The sequence below is a fragment of the Globicephala melas genome, chromosome 1 (assembly GCF_963455315.2).
Source record: "Globicephala melas chromosome 1, mGloMel1.2, whole genome shotgun sequence".
Taxonomy (NCBI): Eukaryota; Metazoa; Chordata; class Mammalia; order Artiodactyla; family Delphinidae; genus Globicephala; species Globicephala melas.
This window is the reverse complement of record NC_083314.1, coordinates 86,283,300-86,303,582: the sequence shown is the minus strand read 5'-3', so window position 1 is coordinate 86,303,582 and position 20,283 is coordinate 86,283,300. Positions and strand designations below refer to the sequence as shown.

At 45.2% G+C, this 20,283-nt stretch overlaps 1 protein-coding gene across 1 annotated transcript in view; it reads right to left on the bottom strand.

The window, feature by feature from the left end:
* Positions 1 to 20,283, bottom strand: part of CASQ2 (calsequestrin 2) — a 63,636-nt gene that overhangs the window by 9,759 nt on the left and 33,594 nt on the right. The window contains exons 5-8 of the mRNA XM_030869352.2: positions 19,630 to 19,703; positions 13,344 to 13,474; positions 11,903 to 11,948; positions 5,156 to 5,210 (exon numbers count right to left, since the gene is read on the bottom strand). Of these exons, the coding sequence (XP_030725212.1) occupies positions 5,156 to 5,210; positions 11,903 to 11,948; positions 13,344 to 13,474; positions 19,630 to 19,703 (306 nt within the window). The remainder of the gene's footprint in view (positions 1 to 5,155; positions 5,211 to 11,902; positions 11,949 to 13,343; positions 13,475 to 19,629; positions 19,704 to 20,283) is intronic.

Below are 20,283 nucleotides of genomic sequence, written 5' to 3'. Positions count from 1 at the left end.
CGCCCCTGGAGACAGGCCTAGGCTTGGGAAGCCGGGCTGTTTGGCCCAATCCTGTGGCTATTGCTTCTACAGCAGACGACACAGATAAGCAGGCATCACGCAGCTTGGAGGTTGTGTCTGGAGTTTGAAGACCCTGCACAGGTCACTTAACCTCTCTGGGGCTTCCATCTTATCATCTGAGGATGGAGAAAACAGCTCCCTTATTACCTTGGGGGCTCATTGATAATAATGATACCGCTGTTATCATGTGTGGCATTTGCAGAAGGAACTGCAAAGATTTTCTGTCTTTCTTTCCCACTCCATCAACATTTAATTCATTTCAAGTGTTAATGGGAGGGATTCATTTTTCATCGGGCAGGTATGTTCTGAGTGCCCACATGTATTAGACCCAGGGCCAGGTGCTGGGACACACAGGTGTGGAGGGCAGTCACCTGCGAGGTCCCCTCGCAGAAAGGCCCACTCAGGAAGTGTGGAAGTCTCAGAAAGCTGCGGCAGGGCATCTGAAGCTGGGCCCTTTGGGAGCCTAGGGAGGACAAGGAGAGCACCTCCCAGACAAGGCGAGTCGCCCAGTCACCTGTTAGAGTGAGACATCCGCTCAGAACCGGGGGACATCGTGTGGGCCCCATGGTTCCGAGATGGCACCTGCGACATCAGAACACCCTGACACTCCTTACTACAGCCCTCCTTCTCCGCTCTGTCTCCTAGCTCTCGGGGCCCAGCATTGGTGGAAAAGTCCAGCGGTACAGCTTTGCTATACAGAGGAGCGTAGGTGGTAGTTACAGAGCTTGGGCTTAGGGCTGGACTGCCTGGGCTGGAATCCCAGTTCTACCGCTGATTAGTCACGTGACCTGGGGACGCTACTTAACTTCTCCATGCCTTTGTTTCCCTATCCGCATATCGGGGAAGATGATAGTGACGGTACCTACTGCGTACAGTAGGGCTGCTGTGAAGATTAAATGTGTTGATATTTAAGGGCCGGAACTACATTTAGCAAGAACCGAATTTTAAATTTGACAAATCAAATTTAAATTTAGAAGCTCAGTTAAGCAGTTGCCTATCTGAGGCAACAGGTGTCAAAAACGAAACCGAGGCTGTTGAAACTCGGTTGGAACAAGGGCTTGGAGACTTTGATTCGGGGCCCCTCACTGGTTGTGTTCCGCAGGCGCAGACGGCAGCCGGTTCGCGCATTTCCAGCTTGTTAGTGCTAATATTGCCAGTGCCCTTGGAGGATATCCATCCAGCATGCGCTCACGTAGAAACGCCGCTTTGTGAACCGTTCATCGACTGTTCTAAAGAAGATGTCAGCCTGATGCAGACACATCTGGGGGCGGCCGGGGAGACTAGTTCATTTTCAAACCTGTCACACAGTAGCTCTGGCGGCATTCTGAGCGCAGGAGCTGAGAGGAGGCTGTGAAAGAGGAAGCCGGGCCGCACCACAGGGCACCGGGCAAGACCAGAGAGCCGGAAATGTCCTTCCCAGCCAGGCCCGCCTGCAGGGGCAACGAGGATGAGAGCTCACCGCAGAAGAGACCTAGCGATTACGCTCGGGGCCGGAGAGCAGTCACTGCAATCCCCGAACACAAGCTCTCGGCTGCGAATGTCAGAACCGCTGTGAGAGCCCCTGGGAGACCCGGGTCACTCAGACCTTTGTTATTGCTGCTGCTGAAAAATCGTAGATTCCAAATTTGGAAACATCAGTAGGGAGGAAGTTTGACTTTTCTTCATTGATCGGGCGCTCAAGCTTCCAGATGGCTCCGCTCGCTCCCCTCACTCCCTCTTCTTTCTCGTGCGCTCTCGGCTCCCTCCGCCCCCATTCCTTGCAGCGGCTTTGCGCATGCCCAGAGCCTGCAGCTGGCTGGGAAGTCCTGGACACGGCAGTGTGGTCAGATGGACAGTGACCAGAGGAGCCAACCAGAAATCTAAGCTTCTGTGTCCGCTGTGCCTCTAACCGTGTGATCTCAAGCGCGTCGTTGAACGTCTCTGGGTCTTTCAAATGTTGGAGGTGCAGGGGGTGGTAAAGGACAGCAGAGAGGAAGGAGGGCGGGCTAAATGGTCACCCAGACGTCCTCAGGGGTAGTAACTCCGAAGGGCCGGCAGACACAAGGCGGGGCCTTGTGGTTCAGGGTGCGGCTGGGGAGCCAGACAGCTCTGAGCTTAATTCCCGCTCCACTGCTTCCCAGCAAGTCAGCTGCTCTGGGCCTCAGCTTCATCAGTTGTAAAGTGGAAATAAAAGTAGCACCTCCCACGTGGGGTTGCTCTGTCACCTAAGCATACAGTAAGTCACCACCATCATCACCTTCTTCCTCAGAATCAGAATGAATTCAGAGGTCAAGAAAGCCTGATAGAATTTGAATCTTGGCTTAGATACATCGAGTGATCTGGGCGAGTCATTTAACCCTTAAGAATCACTTTTCTCATCTGACGCTGGGATGATAATTATTATGCATATATCACAGGGTGGCTTTAGGGACCAAATAGGACCACCTCCATAAAGCTCACAGCACAGTTCCTCCAGACTGTGAGCTCTTTAAGGAGAGCTGTATTATTTTCCTGGATGTATGACCCGTTTTCTTTGGCGAGGGGTTTGGTTGGCGCGGTGGGCCCCATGTAGCTTGTTAGCAAAAGCAAGGTATATGAGGAAGTACTGTCTGGGTAGGAATGAAATTCCTAGTCCTGCAGCCAGGCCCCTCTGGCCCGGTTACACATCAGTGACCTGAGAGTAATGACTGACTAGTCGCAGACTCGGGGACTTTCACAGAAAAGCCTTTCCCTTTCCCAGCCCTGAGCAGGCCAGGCCCCCCGCCCCCCCGCCCCCGCCCCCACCCCCCCACCAAGGAAAGATGCTGTGAGCTCCTCCCCCGCCCCCCACCCCCAGCACATTTCTTCCAGCTTCCCGGTAACAAGCCCCAGCTTGGGCTCCTTTGGGGCGAGACGCAGCTTCGGGCCCAGGGGTGTTTGTGCAGGGAGGAGGTGGAAGTAGTTTCTGGAGCCTGATTCATTACAGCGGCAATCTCGGTCAAACAGGTTCCTGCAACCTCGCGGAGGCCTCTTTGTTCCATTGTTCCCGAAAGCCAGACAGGCCTCCCCGTAATCCTGGGAGGGGGAGGGGGGGGAGAGGGCGGGGGAGGAAGCCCCCTGGAGTCTGGCCAGCAGGCTGCTGCGGATGGCGATCTCATCTCTGTTCACACACCACCAGGGGATCCCATTCTGTTTGATTATAGCTTGTAAACCTTGGGCAACTGGCTTTCTTTGCTATTTTCTTCTCCAGGGGCTGAGGGGTGGCCAGAATCTGTGGAAAAAAGCTGGAAGCATACTGGTATATTTTTTTTTGGATGCAGGCTAGATTTTCTTGAAGAGTTTTTCCAAATCTGCAAGTCAATGATAGGAAAACTGGGATATCAATGGACATTCAAAAAAATTAATGGAAAAAAAAGGGGGAAGGAAGCTTTCAGATAATTTGCAGCATAAATTTGTTTTTCATACAATGGAATATTATTTGGCCCTAAAAAGGAATGAATTATTGATACATACTACATACAGATGAATACTGAAAACATTATGCTGAGTGAAAGATGCCAAGCACAAAAGGCCACGTATTACATGGTTCCATTTATATAAAAGATCTAGAACAGTCAAATCCATAGCGACAGAAAGTACATTAAGTGGTTGCCAGGGGGTGGGGGAGAAGAGAATAGGAAAGGCTGCTAATGGGTATGGGATTTTTCTGAGGTGATGAAAATGTTCTGGAATTAGAGAGTGGTGATGTTTGCACAATTTTCTGAACGTACTGAAACTGCTGAATTGCACACTTTAAAAAGGTGAATCTTATGGTATGTGGATTATATCTCAATTTTAAAAATTGCGTGATAAAACATTTGGGTTTCAGCCTGTAAGAAACTATGGAGGCTGATAGTGTGTTATCAAAAATCAAAACAAAACCCAAAAAACTACTGGTCAGACAGTGAAGAATCGGGCTCAGTCTCAGTCAGTCATCTGCCTATCTAATCAACTGCCCACAGGCATTTATTGAGCACTTTCTATGTGCCAAGGCATGGGCGAGAACCAGGTATATATTGATGAATGAGACAATCTGTCCCTCCTTCATGGCCTCCCTCTAGCTCATTGTGCCCTCTTGGGTAGTTTGTTGAACTTCTCTGACCCTCTGTTTCCTCATCTGTCCCTATGAATGTATAAGAGGCTGAGGTCCTAGGAAAATACGACACAATTGTATCTTACCTGGAACAGTGGTTCCCAACCCCACGGTGCATCAGCACTTGCCTCAGAGCCCCGTGAACTGACAGGTGTCTGAAGGTCCTGTTTCAGTCAGCCCCAGGTGGCTTTGTGGCACTATCAGGTTGGGAATCCCTGCCCAGGCACCTCATAGTCCAAAGCCTGACTGCTTAGCCATCCCAAAGGAAGTTCCCTGCCTTCTCTGGTTACATTCTGGATTGCCCCAGGTCTTCCAAAACACACTTCAGAATCACCACTGACACCTCCCTTTGGGGACCCTTTATTCACAGAGCACTGCTGAAGGGACCCGGCATTTTACCACCTGCAAAATTAATTTTTCCTGCACTTCACCTTCCACTGGTGTTAAAAAGAGTGAAACCAGGAAAAAGTTCCAAAATAAAACAAAATTACCTATCCATTTATAGGGTCATTTTGTACTTTAGAAATAAGCTGCTCGTTTTGCCCAGTTCTGATTATTTGGGGGAATATGTTCTATGAAGTCTCCTAAGCACAGACAATATTTTTCAGACCAAAGGGTACATGATTGTTATTTTAAGGTAGGATTGTGATTCACATAGGCTAGGTCACAACATTGGTAAATGAACTTTAAATGTGAACAGACGTTTACACACACACACACACACACACACACACACACATCCTTAAAGCTAGGACGTTTTAATATCCTCAACCTCAGTACTTGGTGCTTCTTCCTAGTTGGACAGGTAGGCAGAATGAGGTTCAACGTTCTGTTAGCTGTGTGCACATTTGAAGGTGGAGTCGTCCCTAACAGGCGACCACCAGGGGGCGCCCGATACCTTGCGGTTGCGAAAACCCGGAAGTGACGGAAGAGAGGATGAGGGCTGACAAAGGTGAGAGGTCAGTCAGGCTTAAGGTGTACAGGAGCAGACAGGGGGCTTCCTACCTGGATCACTCCTCTCCGCAAAGGCCACAATGTGGATCCCGTTCAAATCATCTTCCTATGGGAGAAAAGAATCAAAGTTACTCTCCTGGGTAGAGGGGTACCAAGGACAGACTCAGAGACTGGAATGGAAATGGGAGGTGGTGGAGGGGGGTGGACGCAGGGGCACAGAAGAGCCGAGCAGGGCATGCATTCAGGACAGGAATACTGATGAGCCCCTGGGAGGAATGTGTGGAGTTTGATCAGTGGGTTTGCAAGACAGGGAAACACCAACTGCACACAGACATTAGCACTAAAGGGGCCTCACCCCGGTGGGCTGGTGGGTCCAGGAGAGCAGCAGTAAAAGGCAAAATGAGGAAGAATGTGAGTCTGGTTTATCAGGAGCTCTGAGGGCAACAAGCATTCTGGACACAGCTCAGTGAGTGCGCACGTCCGTCTGTGTTCTCAAGAATTCACCTCCAGCAAATATAATCGGCGATATACCAGATTGTGGAAACTTCCGAATGCTGCTGACAGATCCTGAAGCTGTCCCCAAACAGGCAGCGGACAGGACCCTATGCAGTAAATTAGGATGTGAATCTGTTTTGGTCACACGAGGATCATATGCAAGTGTAGTGCTTCCCTGTTAAGACATCTCTTATTGAAGGAGCAGAACCTGTGTGGTCAGTAGGGGACGCCTTGCTGACTGTGACCTCCAGGCTGTTTCCTTGGGGTCCTTTCTGCTCTGGAACCCAAGCTTGCCAAAGCAGGATAGGCCTCTAAAACATGTCATGAAAGTGGGAGGCTACAGGGAGAGTCTGGAATTTGGAGTTAGGGAAGGTTGAGGGTGTGACAGTAAAAGTGTGTGTGGATGTGAAGGCTGGGACGAGGTAAAGAATCTAGAGAGAGTATTTCAAATCCATGGACAAGCAAGTGGCATTCCATGTTTCTATGTCCTGGGCAGAAACGACCATATATATGTGCCTTGTGTCTCCTCTGCATTGATTATTCCTGCAGAAGGAGAAGCGAGAGCTTAGAGGGACCCCTCTTTGGGAAATGTGATCCTCAGAAGACCTGGAGAGGAAGTTGTGTGAGAACGAGACACCGGGGACAAACCCAAGTGAATATGATTATCACTGACACCAGCAGAGGGATTCACTGGATGCCCTGAATGTGTCATATCAGAATCATCCTAGGGAAAAAAAAAAAACTCCAGGCATCTCAACCCTCCCATGATCTCTGTTTCCATTTCAATTGATTTTAATGCTGGTGCAATCCTATCTAAATGCTAATTTTTCCCCTTTGAGTTTGGAATGGACAAAAACCTCCAAATAGTCTAAGAGAGATTAAATGGAAAATATTATTATTAAAAACAAGAGAGTAGGCACTGCCATGGTCAGACTCTCTGGGGAATTGAATTTTACAGATAACGTGTGTGTGTGCGTGCGCGCGTGCACGAGTGCAGGTTTATTACACAAATCCGACAGCAACCAGAAGGGGAGTCTGAGGTTTCACTATTTTACATTTGCTATTATCGCCAGACAGAATATCTTGATCAGTTCTCATTAGGCTGCCCCGTGTCTCTGTCTCCTGCCATCAGTTGGAAGTAAGCAGTGTTAATTCTGTTCATTTCTGTGTGCCCTTCTAGAATGCATTTGGAAATTGGTTTTAGAATTAAGAATCCATATTCGTTTGCTAAGAGGCTGCTTATAATACAGCTGTCACTCCCCACGCCTGAGGTGGTCCCTGGATGGAGAGCCATACGTAACCCAAAGAAAGAGCCTCTCTCTCTGTGGGTCTCAAAGATTCAGCCCACAAACCTGTATTGAACACCTGCAAAGAGGCAGGCGCTGCTTAGTGCCAGGTGTTTTCAGTATTTTCAGTAATAAACTCACAGAGCAAGAATCCACGGACAAGCCAGTAAGTCAGGGTTACTCGATGCGAATCCAACGTGCATGGGGGGAGGAAGAGCCGAGCTGACCACCCACGGGCCTGAGAATACCCCAGGGGCTTTCTCTGAACCCCACAGCCTTTGCTGCCCAGATCACCCATTTAGTCATCACCTTGCCTTGGAAATAACCTTTTTTTTTTTTTTTTTTTGTGATACGCGGGCCTCTCACTGTTGTGGCCTCTCCCGTTGCAGAGCACAGGCTCCAAACGCGCAGGCTCAGCGGTCATCTTCCCGGACCGGGGCACGAACCCGTGTCCCCTGCATCGGCAGGCAGACTCTCAACCACTGCGCCACGAGGGAAGCCCAGAAATAACCTTTTTAATTGCACAAATCTCTTCTCAACCAGATGGCAAGCTCTCTGAGGGAAGGCATTATGGCTTAAAATGGTAATGATGATGAAAATGGAGACAATAATATTTGCCACCCTCTGTATCAGTACTTTGTAAATACATCGCAAATCAAAGTCTCATTCCTATTCAATGCTTCAAGAATTAAGTGACTTACCTTAAGGCATGAGATGGTACGTGACACAACTGGGATTCAAGCCAGTTCCGTCTGGCCCCAAAGCCCATGCTCCTTCTCACTGAAGGGGTCCAGAATAAGCCACTGTGGCATAAAAACTATTTTGGCTGAAGGCATTTGAATTCCTGAAATCTTTTATCTGCCTAAAAGTAGAGCCTCCCCAAAGAACTTGTCATCACTCTAATTTTCTTTTCTCAGATAGACATTATCACAAAACTATCATATCTGCCATCTCATCTCCTAAGGGCCCATTTATCTTTCCAAAAAGTCATTTCGTTCTCCCAGAAGTGCTCCTCTGCCCCTACCCGCCCCCCATTCCCCATTAAGATGGTATATAAGCCCCTCCTTGAATCTCGTTTGTGAACTCGCATGCATAAATAGCTAATTAAATCTTTTTTTTTTTTTCTCTCTTGCCAATCTGTCTTTTGTCAGGTTAATTTGTAGGCCGTAAGAAATGAACCTAAGAGGGTAGAGGAAAGATTTTCCTCCCTGACATTATGAACAACAGCAGAATGGGCTCCTTAAATCTATTGTCTCTCCACGGGCTTTGCAGAAGATGTTGCAAACTCTGGTCAGTGGCTCTTACTTAAGTTGAAAGAGGCCAAGAAGGGGCTTTTATACAAAGTGGCTGAGCACCAGATCCCCCAAAGAAGTGGAAATTTGGGAGTTACTTTGGTGAATACCTTACTCTAGATTCCCTAGCACTTTGTATGTCCCTTTGTCTTGGCGGCAAGCATACTGGGCTAGTGTTGTATTATTGCAACTGTTTCATCTACTTAACCTCGAATTCCTAAGGACAGGACAGCAAGGCTTATTTTTATAACCTCCGTACTTAGCACAATGTAATAGGTTCTTCTTAATGTTTATTGACTTAAAAAAAAGAATATAGTGATAAAAATCTTACATACCGCTTGAAGAAAATTAGCAAATATTAGAGATACCAAGGAGAAATGAAACATCAATTACCCACCAATCAATTACCATTGTTCATATTTAACTCTGTTTCTTTCCAGTCTTGGTTGAATGTTTGCTCTCATGTTGAATGAAGAGATGCAAAGGAAAAAAAGAAGCAGTTAAAACTGTCAGACTCCCTAACTAAGGGGCAGTGAAGTGGTGCAGGGGCTCATCTGGAGGAGCTCTCTGCCCCCCTCTGGGGATTACTTGCCTATTGCAACCAAGGGAAGATTCTTTTAGAAAGAACTGCTGACTCCCATTTCTGTGGGCTTTTGCTAAGGACCCTGGCTGGCCATTTGCTAGGATGGAGAGCTGGTGGGAAGGTGGAGTCTCAAAGAGGAAGGACAGGTCAGCATTGGGTCTGGACCGCCCTGCTCTACCTCGACATTCTTTGAGTATTCTAAATAAATAAATAAATAGCTGTCTGGGGCTTCCCTGGTGGCACAGTGGTTGACAGTCCGCCTGCCGATGCAGGGGACGCGGGTTCATGCCCCGGTCCGGGAAGATCCCACATGCCGCGGAGCGGCTGGTCCCGTGAGCCATGGCCGCTGAGCCTGCGTGTCCGCAGCCTGTGCTCCGCAACGGGAGAGGCCACAGCAGTGAGAAGCCCGCATACCGCAAAAAAAAAAAAAAAAAAATAGCTGTCTGATTTTTCACACAGCAAATATTACTAGGCATAATGTTTTTAGGAATAATAAGTTATGTGTTTTCTATGATTTGCTGCTTTAAAAACCTGTAGAGTTTGGGAGAGAAGAAAGTCAATAGTTGCTTTAGCTCTACCTAGTTTTACTATTTTATTTAAATATCTTGCAATGTCTAAGGAAGTGGGTATTGAAGATAAAGACTTTAAAGTTCATGAGCTGGTCACTTTCCCCAACATGTGGGGTTTAAGTTGCTATGGCCAAGTAGCCCAGGAAGATGCTGCTTTGGGGGTGGGTACATGTGGATGGGTTGGGGATAGGCAGAGGGGTTCCCCAAAGAGCCTTCTGACAGACTGATTTCTGCTCCTCCTTTTTCAGGATGTGAAGATAACCCTGGATGGCCTGTCTTGCCCTCCCTCCCTAGTTGGAGACTTGGATGAGGGGCTGACTAGGTCTGGCTAGGGCTTCTGGGGAATCACGTAGGTATTCCATGATGAGGTGTTGGAAAGGAGTAAACCAGTCTGGTTGCCCTTTTCTCTACCTGGTTAACTTCAATACGCAGCCCTTTCCCAACTAGAAAACAATTGAATATATAATAATGTGAGCCATCACTGTTACCTTATAGTATAGCAACAGCTGTATCTTACTAAGTGAAAAGAAAGCAGAGAATGGGTTCCAGTGAAGCCAGGCAGTGAACTTTCTTTCTGAACATCTACCTCCGATATGGGAGAGAGAGCATTTCTTCAGGGCAGTGTGGAGGATTAGGGGTGTCTGTGAAGGAGGGGACAGGACCTCTCCTGCTATGGTGTGGTGGTTCGGGATGTGATACTGCTATGTCAGTGAGGAAAGGCCTGAGAGAAGGGTTCTAGTTTTGCAGTGTCTCCCTTCCAGGAGCCTAGAGACTTATCTCTTAAGAATGAACAAAGTAAGAAGAAGAAGTAAAGATAAAGGCATAGCAGAACGGAACAGTAATAATCACTCTCGATTTAAAATGGTACCTTGTGTCATGAAAGACAAAAACCAATGACCTCTTCCAGATTAAAGGCAACTGAAGTAACATAACAACCAAACATAAGCCTGTGATCCAGGATTGGATCCTGGGCCAGGAAAAAACAAATGTTTTCTCTTGCTATAAAGGATATTAGTGACAACTGGTCAATTTAAACATGGAATTGTATTAGTATTAATTTCCTGATTTTGATAAGCATACCATGATTATATAAGAGAAAGTTCTTGTTTTTAGACAACTTCTGAAGTATATAGGAGCAAAGGGGAATTGGGTCTGCTACTTAGTCTCAGACAGTTCAGGAAAAAATCTGTATATCTATCAAGAGAGTGTGTGATAAAGCAAAAGGAGTAAAATGTTAACATTTGGGGAATCTGGGTAAAGGGATCATGGAATTCTTTGCACTATTTTTTATAAGTCTGAAATTGTTTTAGGTGAAAAGCAAAAATAATTTAAAAAGGAATCTTATTTTCAAAGCACTGTTATATGCTTTTTGTTATTTTTAAATCTAATAATGAGACCTCCTAAAGGTTAAATTTTTGAAAGGTTTAAATGTTAGGAAAAGATGTTTCTATTGTGCTGTGTTGCTCTTCTATAGTTCTCTCCTCAGGACCAGATCATTTGCCTTCGGTGTGAAATGTTTGTTCTACCTTCAGACATCCAAAGAAGTTACATGCCAGTAAAACAGAGGGTGTCAAGTTACTCCACGGTTCTGTTCATCTGTCACTTTAGACTCTGAGTTAGAGAGTAAATATATGCTTCCATGTTAATCCTTTTCTGCCCCCTCCCCGCTAGAATGTTGCCTTATGGGGACGTGGCCCACTCTAGGAGGTATACTGGAGAAATGAGATTTGGCCCCAGGTGGTCTAAATTTAAGTCCCAAGATCTAATGCTTATTAGTTATGTATCCGTGGGTAATTAATCTAATCTGTATGATTGTCAGTTTCCCCAGGAAGCTAAAATAATACTTGTTCTATATCACTTTCTAGAACTGTTGAGAGATCCAAGTAAAAAGATGCATGAAATGCTTTGAAAAATGCTCCATAGACTTTGGTTGTTACTGTTTACAGAATTTTGTATAAAGCTGGGGGGTGGGGTGGGGGGAGTGTATCTCCAAGGCCCTCTTTCTAATGCAATTTGACCCACCTTACGTCTTGTCTGTGACACAGACCTAGGGGACAGTCTGACTCAGCATTTTCCAGTGCCTTGAGTTGATATTTACAAAAACAGCTACCATGCATGAATGGAGTGCCCCCTATGTCTGGGTTCTTCACACCTTTCATACTTACAAAAAGTCTGATTTTAGATACAGAAATTAAAGCTCAGAAAGACCACGTGACTTGATCTACGATGCAAAGCTACTAGGTGGCAGACTGTGGCCTTGAGCTCAAGTCTGTATGTAACTCATGGTCTGAGCTCCTTCTACCATGTGACCTTGGGTCTCTGGTGGCCAGTGAATGAAAGCCAGTAGAAACTCTAGGAAATGAACTCAGAGACAGAGTAATTTTGCCTACTGGCCAGCCCAGAAGAACTGGGTTGTAACTCAGTGTGATATTGTCCACATTTCAAATTCTCCACCATCCAGACATCCACTCCAGGCAAATAAGACTTGGTTTGAGTTTGGGAACTCAAAGGGGTATTCCTCCTGGGGAATATACCCATCTCTACAAAGCAGAAAGAGTTTGCCACTTTCTTACCCATGTTTCAAACATATCTTCTGGGCGCAAGCGACGTAGAGTGGGTCTGAAAAAAAAAAAAAAAAAAAGATGAGCTTTGTTGAGTAGGGATTACCTTGGCTGACACCCAAAGCCTCAGCACAGTGAAATGTAGAATGAGATATTAGTCCATTTTCAAGAGTGTCTACGTACCTGTTGTCTCCCCTAAGCAGACAGAGCAGATTGACCCTGTTGTGTCACACACAGAGCTGGGCCTAAAGCTCTCAGCCTTTTCATGGGCCCATTTGATCCAAGGATTATAAAATCTATTACAAATCATAGGTCAGAGGGCACGGAGTCAGCTCACTCCCAGGCCAAGAAGCCATTTCCCTCCTCACATACAGCTGCCACTCCTGAGAACCCAGAGCAGGCCCAGAATGAGGAGACCCAGGAGAGGAAACAGCCCAGAACTACAGTTGTTTTAGCACCAGGGTCATCCATCAAAAGCCCTTTAGGGAGGAGCAGGTCGGATCTATCTTTTGCTCATGGTTTCATTTCTTTTTGAATGTTGACAAATACTGTTAGACATGTTGATATTTGTTCCTCCAGGTGCTGCATCCCTGGAGGGACCAAGCTGACTGAGTGATGGAATCATGATGCTCCAGGTTCAACGAACCTATGTGAGCATGTGGAGGGGAGGGTGGGTGGGTGAGAGGGTGAACCACCACCATATTCCATGTTCCAGTATTGTCCCTCCCTTAAGAGCTGGGGTCAGCAAACTACAGCTGGTGGGTCAAATCCAGCCAATGGCTCCTGTTTTTATAAATAAACTCCCTTTGGGACACAGCCACACCCATTTGTTTACATATGGCCCGCGACTGCTTGCACACTATAACGACAGAATTGAGTGTTTGCAACAGAGACCACCTGGCTCATAGAGCCTGAAATATTTATTATCTGGCCCTTTGTAGAAAAAGCTTGCTGATCCATGCTAGAGCTGATGGTATCAACGATTCCCCTCCCAGAAGTTCTAGGCATAAAATGTTCATCCTTGACTAAGTTACTCAACTACCCTGAGCCCAATTCCTTGATCTGTAAAATTAGGATGATAATAATTACCCCATAATGTTGAAGAGTCGGTAATATAGTTTCCAAAAGCACCTAACATAGTACTTTAGGAGGCTGTCACTAAATCATTATCATTGTAGAATTTACTTACATCCTACTGTATGAGGTGATTTCCTCACTGCAGGGAGGTGGTCTAACCTTGTTTGCAAGTGTAGACCCATATTCAGAAAATATAGCAACATCCCTGCCGCTGATCAATGACCAACAAAGCCACACTACTGAGTTCAGTTCTGCTCGGTTACTAACTCCAGGTTGTTGCCCTTGGGGGTCTGAAATGGTAGGACTAAGAGGCTTTTCTCCATCTCCCAGGCCTTGAATCCCCCCTGCCCCCACCCCTGCATGCCATCTGGGACACCTTTGGTGCTCCTTCACAAACTCCACAAGCTCCTCTTCTGTGTAGGGTTTGTCAGGGATGGCAATGGGCTCGTCCATAAATGGCTCATAGAAGTCAACCTCATTCATCTTCAAGGACAATTTCTTTGCAACCTGTAACAGTTAGAAGTAAGACAATAGTTTCCTTGAACACTAGTCTAGAGTGGCAATGGGTTGTCCGGCTACAAGTGTGTGTGTTCTCTGCAAAAGACATGAAAGTGTATGCATGGTTTTTACTTAAACATTGAAATGATAGGAACTCATCACCTAACTCATCGGTCCATCTGGCTGGACCGATCTACTTTTGTGATCAAAGGACAGATAGAAAAAAACTTCCCTGGCAAATGAGATCCAATCAGGGCCAGAGAGCAGTCAGAATGAAAGGTGGGAAATTTAATTCCATTATCACCACCACTCTACTGTATTTGCCAGGGGCTGGAGGAGGAAGCAAATGTCAACAGATCATGTTCAGTGTCCTGGGATGTATGGATTTAATTGAATCAGTTTTGATAGAACAGGCAATTGACAGAAACCATTTAAAGCATACAGGTACTCAGAATCAGAGGCCAACTCAGGAACCTGTCCTCGATCAGCTCATAAACCCTAATTGCTATTTTGGTTGAAGCATTGGCCCAAGGGTTGTCTCTCAGTCCTGGGCTTGTTTTATGGTTTCTCAGGCTCTGGGAACTGCCTGGTTAGTTACCTGTCAGAAGGTGACCCACCATCCTGGTTTGTCCAGAGTGGAGGGGTTTCCCAGGATTCAGACTTTCAGTGCTAACACTGGGTTAGTACCCAGCAAGCTGGGATGAGTTGCTCACGCTGTACCAAATAAAAAGCATGGGGAGCCAGCCCATAGCCTGGGAGCCATCTGCGCTCTTCATTAACTTGGCCACGCGGTCTGGTCAGGGCAGAATGGTTGCTGTGTTCGCCTGCAGAGCTGCTGAACTCTCATCTCCTTTTGTGAAATGATTTGAGAGGCCTGGAATGTGCAACGCTCTGTAGAAAACCAAATGTCATTCTTTTCTAGTTCAAAGCTGTGGTCCAAGAAAGCACAGGGATGAACAGTGGTTCCCTTGAAAATAAAGAGGAATTGCCTAAGAGCTGACGCCCTGTGGTGGTAACCAACAGCGTGGAGGCCCAGGGCAGCCGTGACTAATTGGTGACGAGGAGGAACTGGGTATTACATAAGCTGTTACACAAGGAGGTCCATTCTGAGCACACACTGGTATCCCTATGGCTTTTGTCATCAATTGCTATTCATCCAGGTCACTCTATTCCAAAAGACATTTCTTAAGGACCTAAGGGAAAGAAATACCAACATCCTACTCAGAGCTAACGAAAACAAGCTGTGTTAAGAGCCGCAGTCAAAGAGATTTAATGGTCATGCTGATTTGGTTTTAAAGGACAAGAAGGTGTGGGTTTTTTTTCTTACTTTCTACCCTCTTCAGTGGGGTGGGGGTGAGGAGTGTGGTTGGAGGAGGGGAGGAAAGAGCAACTCTACAACCACTGTTTGGGTTTACGCACAGTTCTTCACAAAGCTGGGCCCATCATAGAAGGGGCTTGAAAATGACATTGGATTCTGGTTTTCTGAGTTCACGTACTACATATTCTAGGAACCAGAAAACTGTGTTTATATGAAGTAGGAAGTGAGCAGATGAGCAAAAACTAATAATAGCAAACATATGGAGTGCTTATTATGTGCCAGGCACTGCTGCAGTGTTTTCAGTTGATTACTTTATGAATCCCCACTTTGACTGTATGAGGTAAGAAATATTATTATACTTATTTTACAAATGACAGACCTGAGGCACAATTTGAGTTCTCAAATTGTTCTCAACTAACAATTTGCCTCCGTTCCAACTTTCCTCTCATCTGAAAATTACCTTCTTCTTGACACTGTACAGAAAGGAATTTATGTCCCTTTAAATATTGCCTTGACACTGCGCATGTCACAGTGAGAGGTTTCCTTCTACCTCTTGTAACATGCTCTCATCAGTTCATCCCTAGCACAGTCTGCTAGAACGAAGGCTTCCTGAAGGTGAAAAGGAGCTCATCAGGCCCTCCATTGAGGTAAGCAGTGGAGACGCACCTATGCACTTGAGTGTGCATGTGTTTATGTGTGTGTATGTTAGGGTCTGTAGTGTTAAGACCATGAATGTAAAGTTGGATTATGATGTTCGTAAGTTTAAGTCTTTGGAACCCTGAGCAAAATTTTCCAGAGACCTGTTCACTATATCCCCATCAATACCATAGATTTTCCTCCTTTTGAATCTCAGAGAATTCCATTCTTTTAATTGTATCTTGGATGGTAAAGACTGAAGGAGATTTGATTGATTGAGGCATTGATTCTTTCATTCCTTCAATAAATATTTAGTGGGGTCTACTATATCCAAGGTTCTGTTCTGGGAGGAGACCTGTTTCATGGATGGTAAGAATGGATTTTGCTATTAAAAACTCAAGAGGTCCGTATAATGAATTCTTTTGTACTTAAAAAAAAATAGTTGGAGTGGAGTATGCCAAAGACAAGAAAGTTACAAAGTACAATTTTTTTTGCCATTTGCATGTGTATGAATTTTGATAACAGATGTTTTTCTACAAGTTAGCAAGCCATTTTGGTTGTTGCAGATGAAAACAACTCAATGAATTTAGGTTTTCTCAACATCTGTCTTGCCCATCAACTTTCTTTAGAGAATCACAGCTTCTTTTGGACCAATATGGTTCAAAAAATGATTTTGCTTCTCACTGTTCACTCCAAGAAAAGAACAGGCCGGTGGGAGATAGCATGAGATGATTAGAACTGACATTTTTCAGGCTGCGAGGTGCCACAGAGTGGACACCATCCTTAGCCCTCTCACTCTTGCTCCATTTGCTTCAGGGAGGTTAGGCCCTTGTGTGGCTTGATGTAGGATCAAGATCCACAGATCAGTGCTGGTCCCAAACCTGTGTGCCAGGTAAAATCTCTCAGGGAGCTTTTAGAAAAATGCATATTTCTGGGCCTGGTCGCAATGCTAGAAAAATCCAAATTTCCCAGATGGGACTCAAGAATCCTTGCTTTTAAAAGCTCCTTGGGGCATACCAACATGGACAGTGGTTGGAAACTACTGAACTCCCAAATCTACATCAGCGGCCCTGATAGCTCGTCCTCTTGACAGTTCTCTAACTCATATAATACATTTACTATAATATATTTATTGGGTTGTTTACTTACTTTCTGTCTTCCCGTCTTTTCCTTTCCCAGACCTTACCCACCAATCCCATATACTAAACTCTAAATTCTACAAGGATAGGAATCTGTTTTGCTCAACGTTGTGTCCCTGGCATCTGGAAGAGTGCCTGGCACATAACAGACACTCAATAAATGCTTGCTAAGTGAGTGAATGAATCAATAAATGAAAGATCCTTCCAGTTGAATGTCTTCCCAGCTTGTAGAGATTAGAGCTCATCACCCCATCTTATGTTCCTATATATAGATTCTTCTTCCTAGATTTCCTAATGTTTTCAGTAGCTTTACAATCTTTGCTGTCTTGAAGCAGAGACTTGGGATCTTAAGTTATTGGTGTGTCTTCTTTCGTCTTTCTCTCCTTCATGTCAACAGAGGCCAGGTCCTCTAGTCATCTCAACCTCTGACAGTTAGTTTGTCATCTTTGGGACTGTATTAGGGCTTCCCGGGCCCTTGCCTCTCCTGACTTCAAACGTCTAGAAAGCACCTCCCCTTCCCCAGGTCCCTCTGGGATTCCCTAGGATGTGTCTCACAACCAGGTCCTTCCACCCACCTCTTCTGCTCTAGCGCCCCCTGCTGGACACCACTGAGGCTTGGACTGGGGACAGCCATGGCTTCTGGACACCACCGTTTCCCCCACCCCGCAACTGATGAGTGCAGGTTCTCAAGTCCCAAATGGCACGATCCGGTCCGCTCAGTGAAACAGCTCTTCCTTCTGTGTTCTCTATAGAGGTAGAGAGTGCAGGTCTATAGAGGTAGAGAGTGCAGCTCTCTCCTTATAAATGTTCTAAAATCCCACAAGTCTCTATGAACAAGGGCACTTATGACTTAGTGTCTTACAGAGTTTTTAGTGAAGAACCTTCTGAGTGTTTGATTATAGCCCGACCTCACCTTCTTCATGGTCCACAGATATGAAGCCATATGGTCGGGCCGGGAGGCACACCTAAAAACAGACACTACCCTGAACTCAGCATTGGACCAGCCTTCTAAGAACTGAGGCTTTCTTGCTTGGCCTGGCTTGCCCACCTGACTCTCTCTTTCCTCAGACTCTCTCTTTCCTCAGAAGCCACCTTATTCACTCCTGGCCCATCGTAACCAAACGCCAGCGATGAATTTCCTTTAGGCTCCTCTGGACCTCCCCTTCTCTACTAATATCCCCTCCCAACCTCCATCCTCCTGGGCTTAGAGGACTGCCTCTTCTTAGCAATAGTACTGGCTAACATTTACTGAGTGCTTACTACGTGCCAGGCGGCAGCTAATCATTTGACACGTAGTGTTTCTCTCTCTGGGGTGCAGCAGTACAGAGCAGTTGACTTTGAAGTCAGCCTAACCTACTCACTGTGTGACCCTGAGCAAATCACAGCTCACTTCATCTCTCGGTGCCTTGGTTTCAGCTTCTGTAGGCTGAGAATCCTAATCCCTCTTGTACAGGGGTGTTGAGAGGATTAAATGAGAAAACCTGTGTAAAGCTCTTAGCACACAGCCTGACACATAAAAAGTACTTAATAAATGATAGTTATTATTCCCTTTGATATTCTTGTTCAAGCTCTCTCCCAACTCTAATCCAAACCATTAGGGTAAACTTTCTTCAAGTTTAGATTACATTACTTAGATTATAGAGCTCCCGTCTGGATTATAGGCTTGTAGAGTGGGGTCAGATCCATAGAAGTGGTTATGTCTATATATTTAATGCAATCTCTTTTCACCATACTCCTTCCCTGCTCCAGCACCTACAGGCTGCCTCTTGTTTTTCACAGAAAACTTGAACTCCTCAAAGTAGCAAGGCCCATGAGCACTGTTCTTCAATGCCTTACTCCTCAGTAGGAGTAACTTTTACCTTTTTTTACTTTCAACTTTTACCACTTGGATTTGATCAGGATTTAGTTTGTCCTAGATTTATTTGTTCTAGTAAACGTTGTGATTTAGGGCTTTAGTTGGGGTACGTATGTGTAGGAGGGCGTGGATGTAAGTTTGAATGTATGTGCACTGGGAGTGTTATATATGTGTGGGTGTGAGTGTGATTGTGTGAGGAGGTATGTGTTATGCTTGTATGTTGTGTGAGTGTGTGTACTGTGTGTGGTTATATGGGTGTTGTGTATGTGTGTTCTGTGTGTGTTGTGTGGATGTGAGTATGAATGTGGGTGTGTGGGTGTGCACCCTGAATCTCAAGGGCAGATACAGAGTTTTCTGCTTAATGGTGTGGTACAGAAGAAATGGCATGAGTTTTAGGTAAAGATTGTCCTAAATTGTGATCTCAGCACTACTACTAATTCGCTGGAGACCTTGGATACTACTTAACCTTGCTAAATCGTTTTTCTCATCTGGGAAACAGGGTATTTTACTTTTCAGAGTTGTTGTGGAGTTGTTTAAAGGATTAGAAATAGTATAGATGCAATATATCAAATTGTGCCCAACACACAGAAAATACTTAATAAGTAGCCATCTTAGTAGTAACTGGAGCCAGAATGGAGTACTGCAACCTTAGTAGACCCCAGATAAATTACCCATTGATTCAAGATCCCTCTATCTCTGCTGTTCTTTGGCTTAAAAAAGAACTTGCCACATGCAGAAAATATAGATCCATTGAATTACAGACAAGTACATCAATAGCTTCTCTTGAGGATGAAAGTAACTTTCTGAAGCACCAGGGCTTCAGATGGTCAGTGCTCCTCTCCACTTCATCCCCCATCCTGACCCAGTAGAGGGGGAAGTATGCAACCCCAGGAAGGCAGAGGATGGCCCTAAACAAAAAGGAAGCAGTGACCAGTGTCCTGGCACACTCTGGGCTCACACACTTCCCATTCTTAGTGTTGAAGGTGATAAAGAGTGGTTCATCTCTCTTTATTGGATGCTTTCAGAAATACCCTTATAGAGATTCTGAATTAATCATCTTCATACTCATCTCTTATTCACTGCCATATTTACTGCCATATTTCTAACACTTCTGGAGAAAGTGTTAATGGATAGAGGATGGTTAATGTGACCAAAAGAAAAGTGGTGGGAAGTTCAATCTTTAAAGCGGTTAAAGTGGGGTTTCATAGGTACTTACCCCTTTGTCGAAAGTAGCAAAAAATTTGATGTACGGCTGGAAATGTTCAGCTGCCTCTTCAAAAGCCTTGTAATCTAAGAGGAAGAAGATAAAACGGAGAGACATTTTCAAGATACACACTGCATCAGAAATTTCTCTTTTTAAATAACGTAGAGAAAGTGGGAAACCAATTAATTCTGACTGGATAGTTATTTAGTAGCCATTATTTAGATAGATAATTATTTGATACTATTTTAAACCCCAAGGAATTTGAACTGACTGGCATTCTATCACCCAAAAGAGGAACTCTTTATCACACTTTTCTGTGTTTTAGGAAATTGGGTGACAGAAAGGAGAAAACAGAAGAAACAAAGAGAGGACAAGGGAGAGAAAAACCAAAAGAAATTTTTTCACTCAAACTCACTGCTAGTTACGTGTGCCCGCTAAAGAGTACTGCTGTATAAGTGAGCACTGAGTAAGAAGAAAACCCACTTAGTATGCAAAGCAACTCAATCAAAAATGACATCACAGAAGAATTTTAAACTTCTTAACAGGAGTACTTCTTTGGGTAACTCCTAGTTTTTCTTTCCCTCTTTTTAAATTTTCTTTTTTCATTCTGATCTCCTGAGAGATGACTTAAAATTAACCAAGCCCAGGGACTTCCCTGGTGGTCCA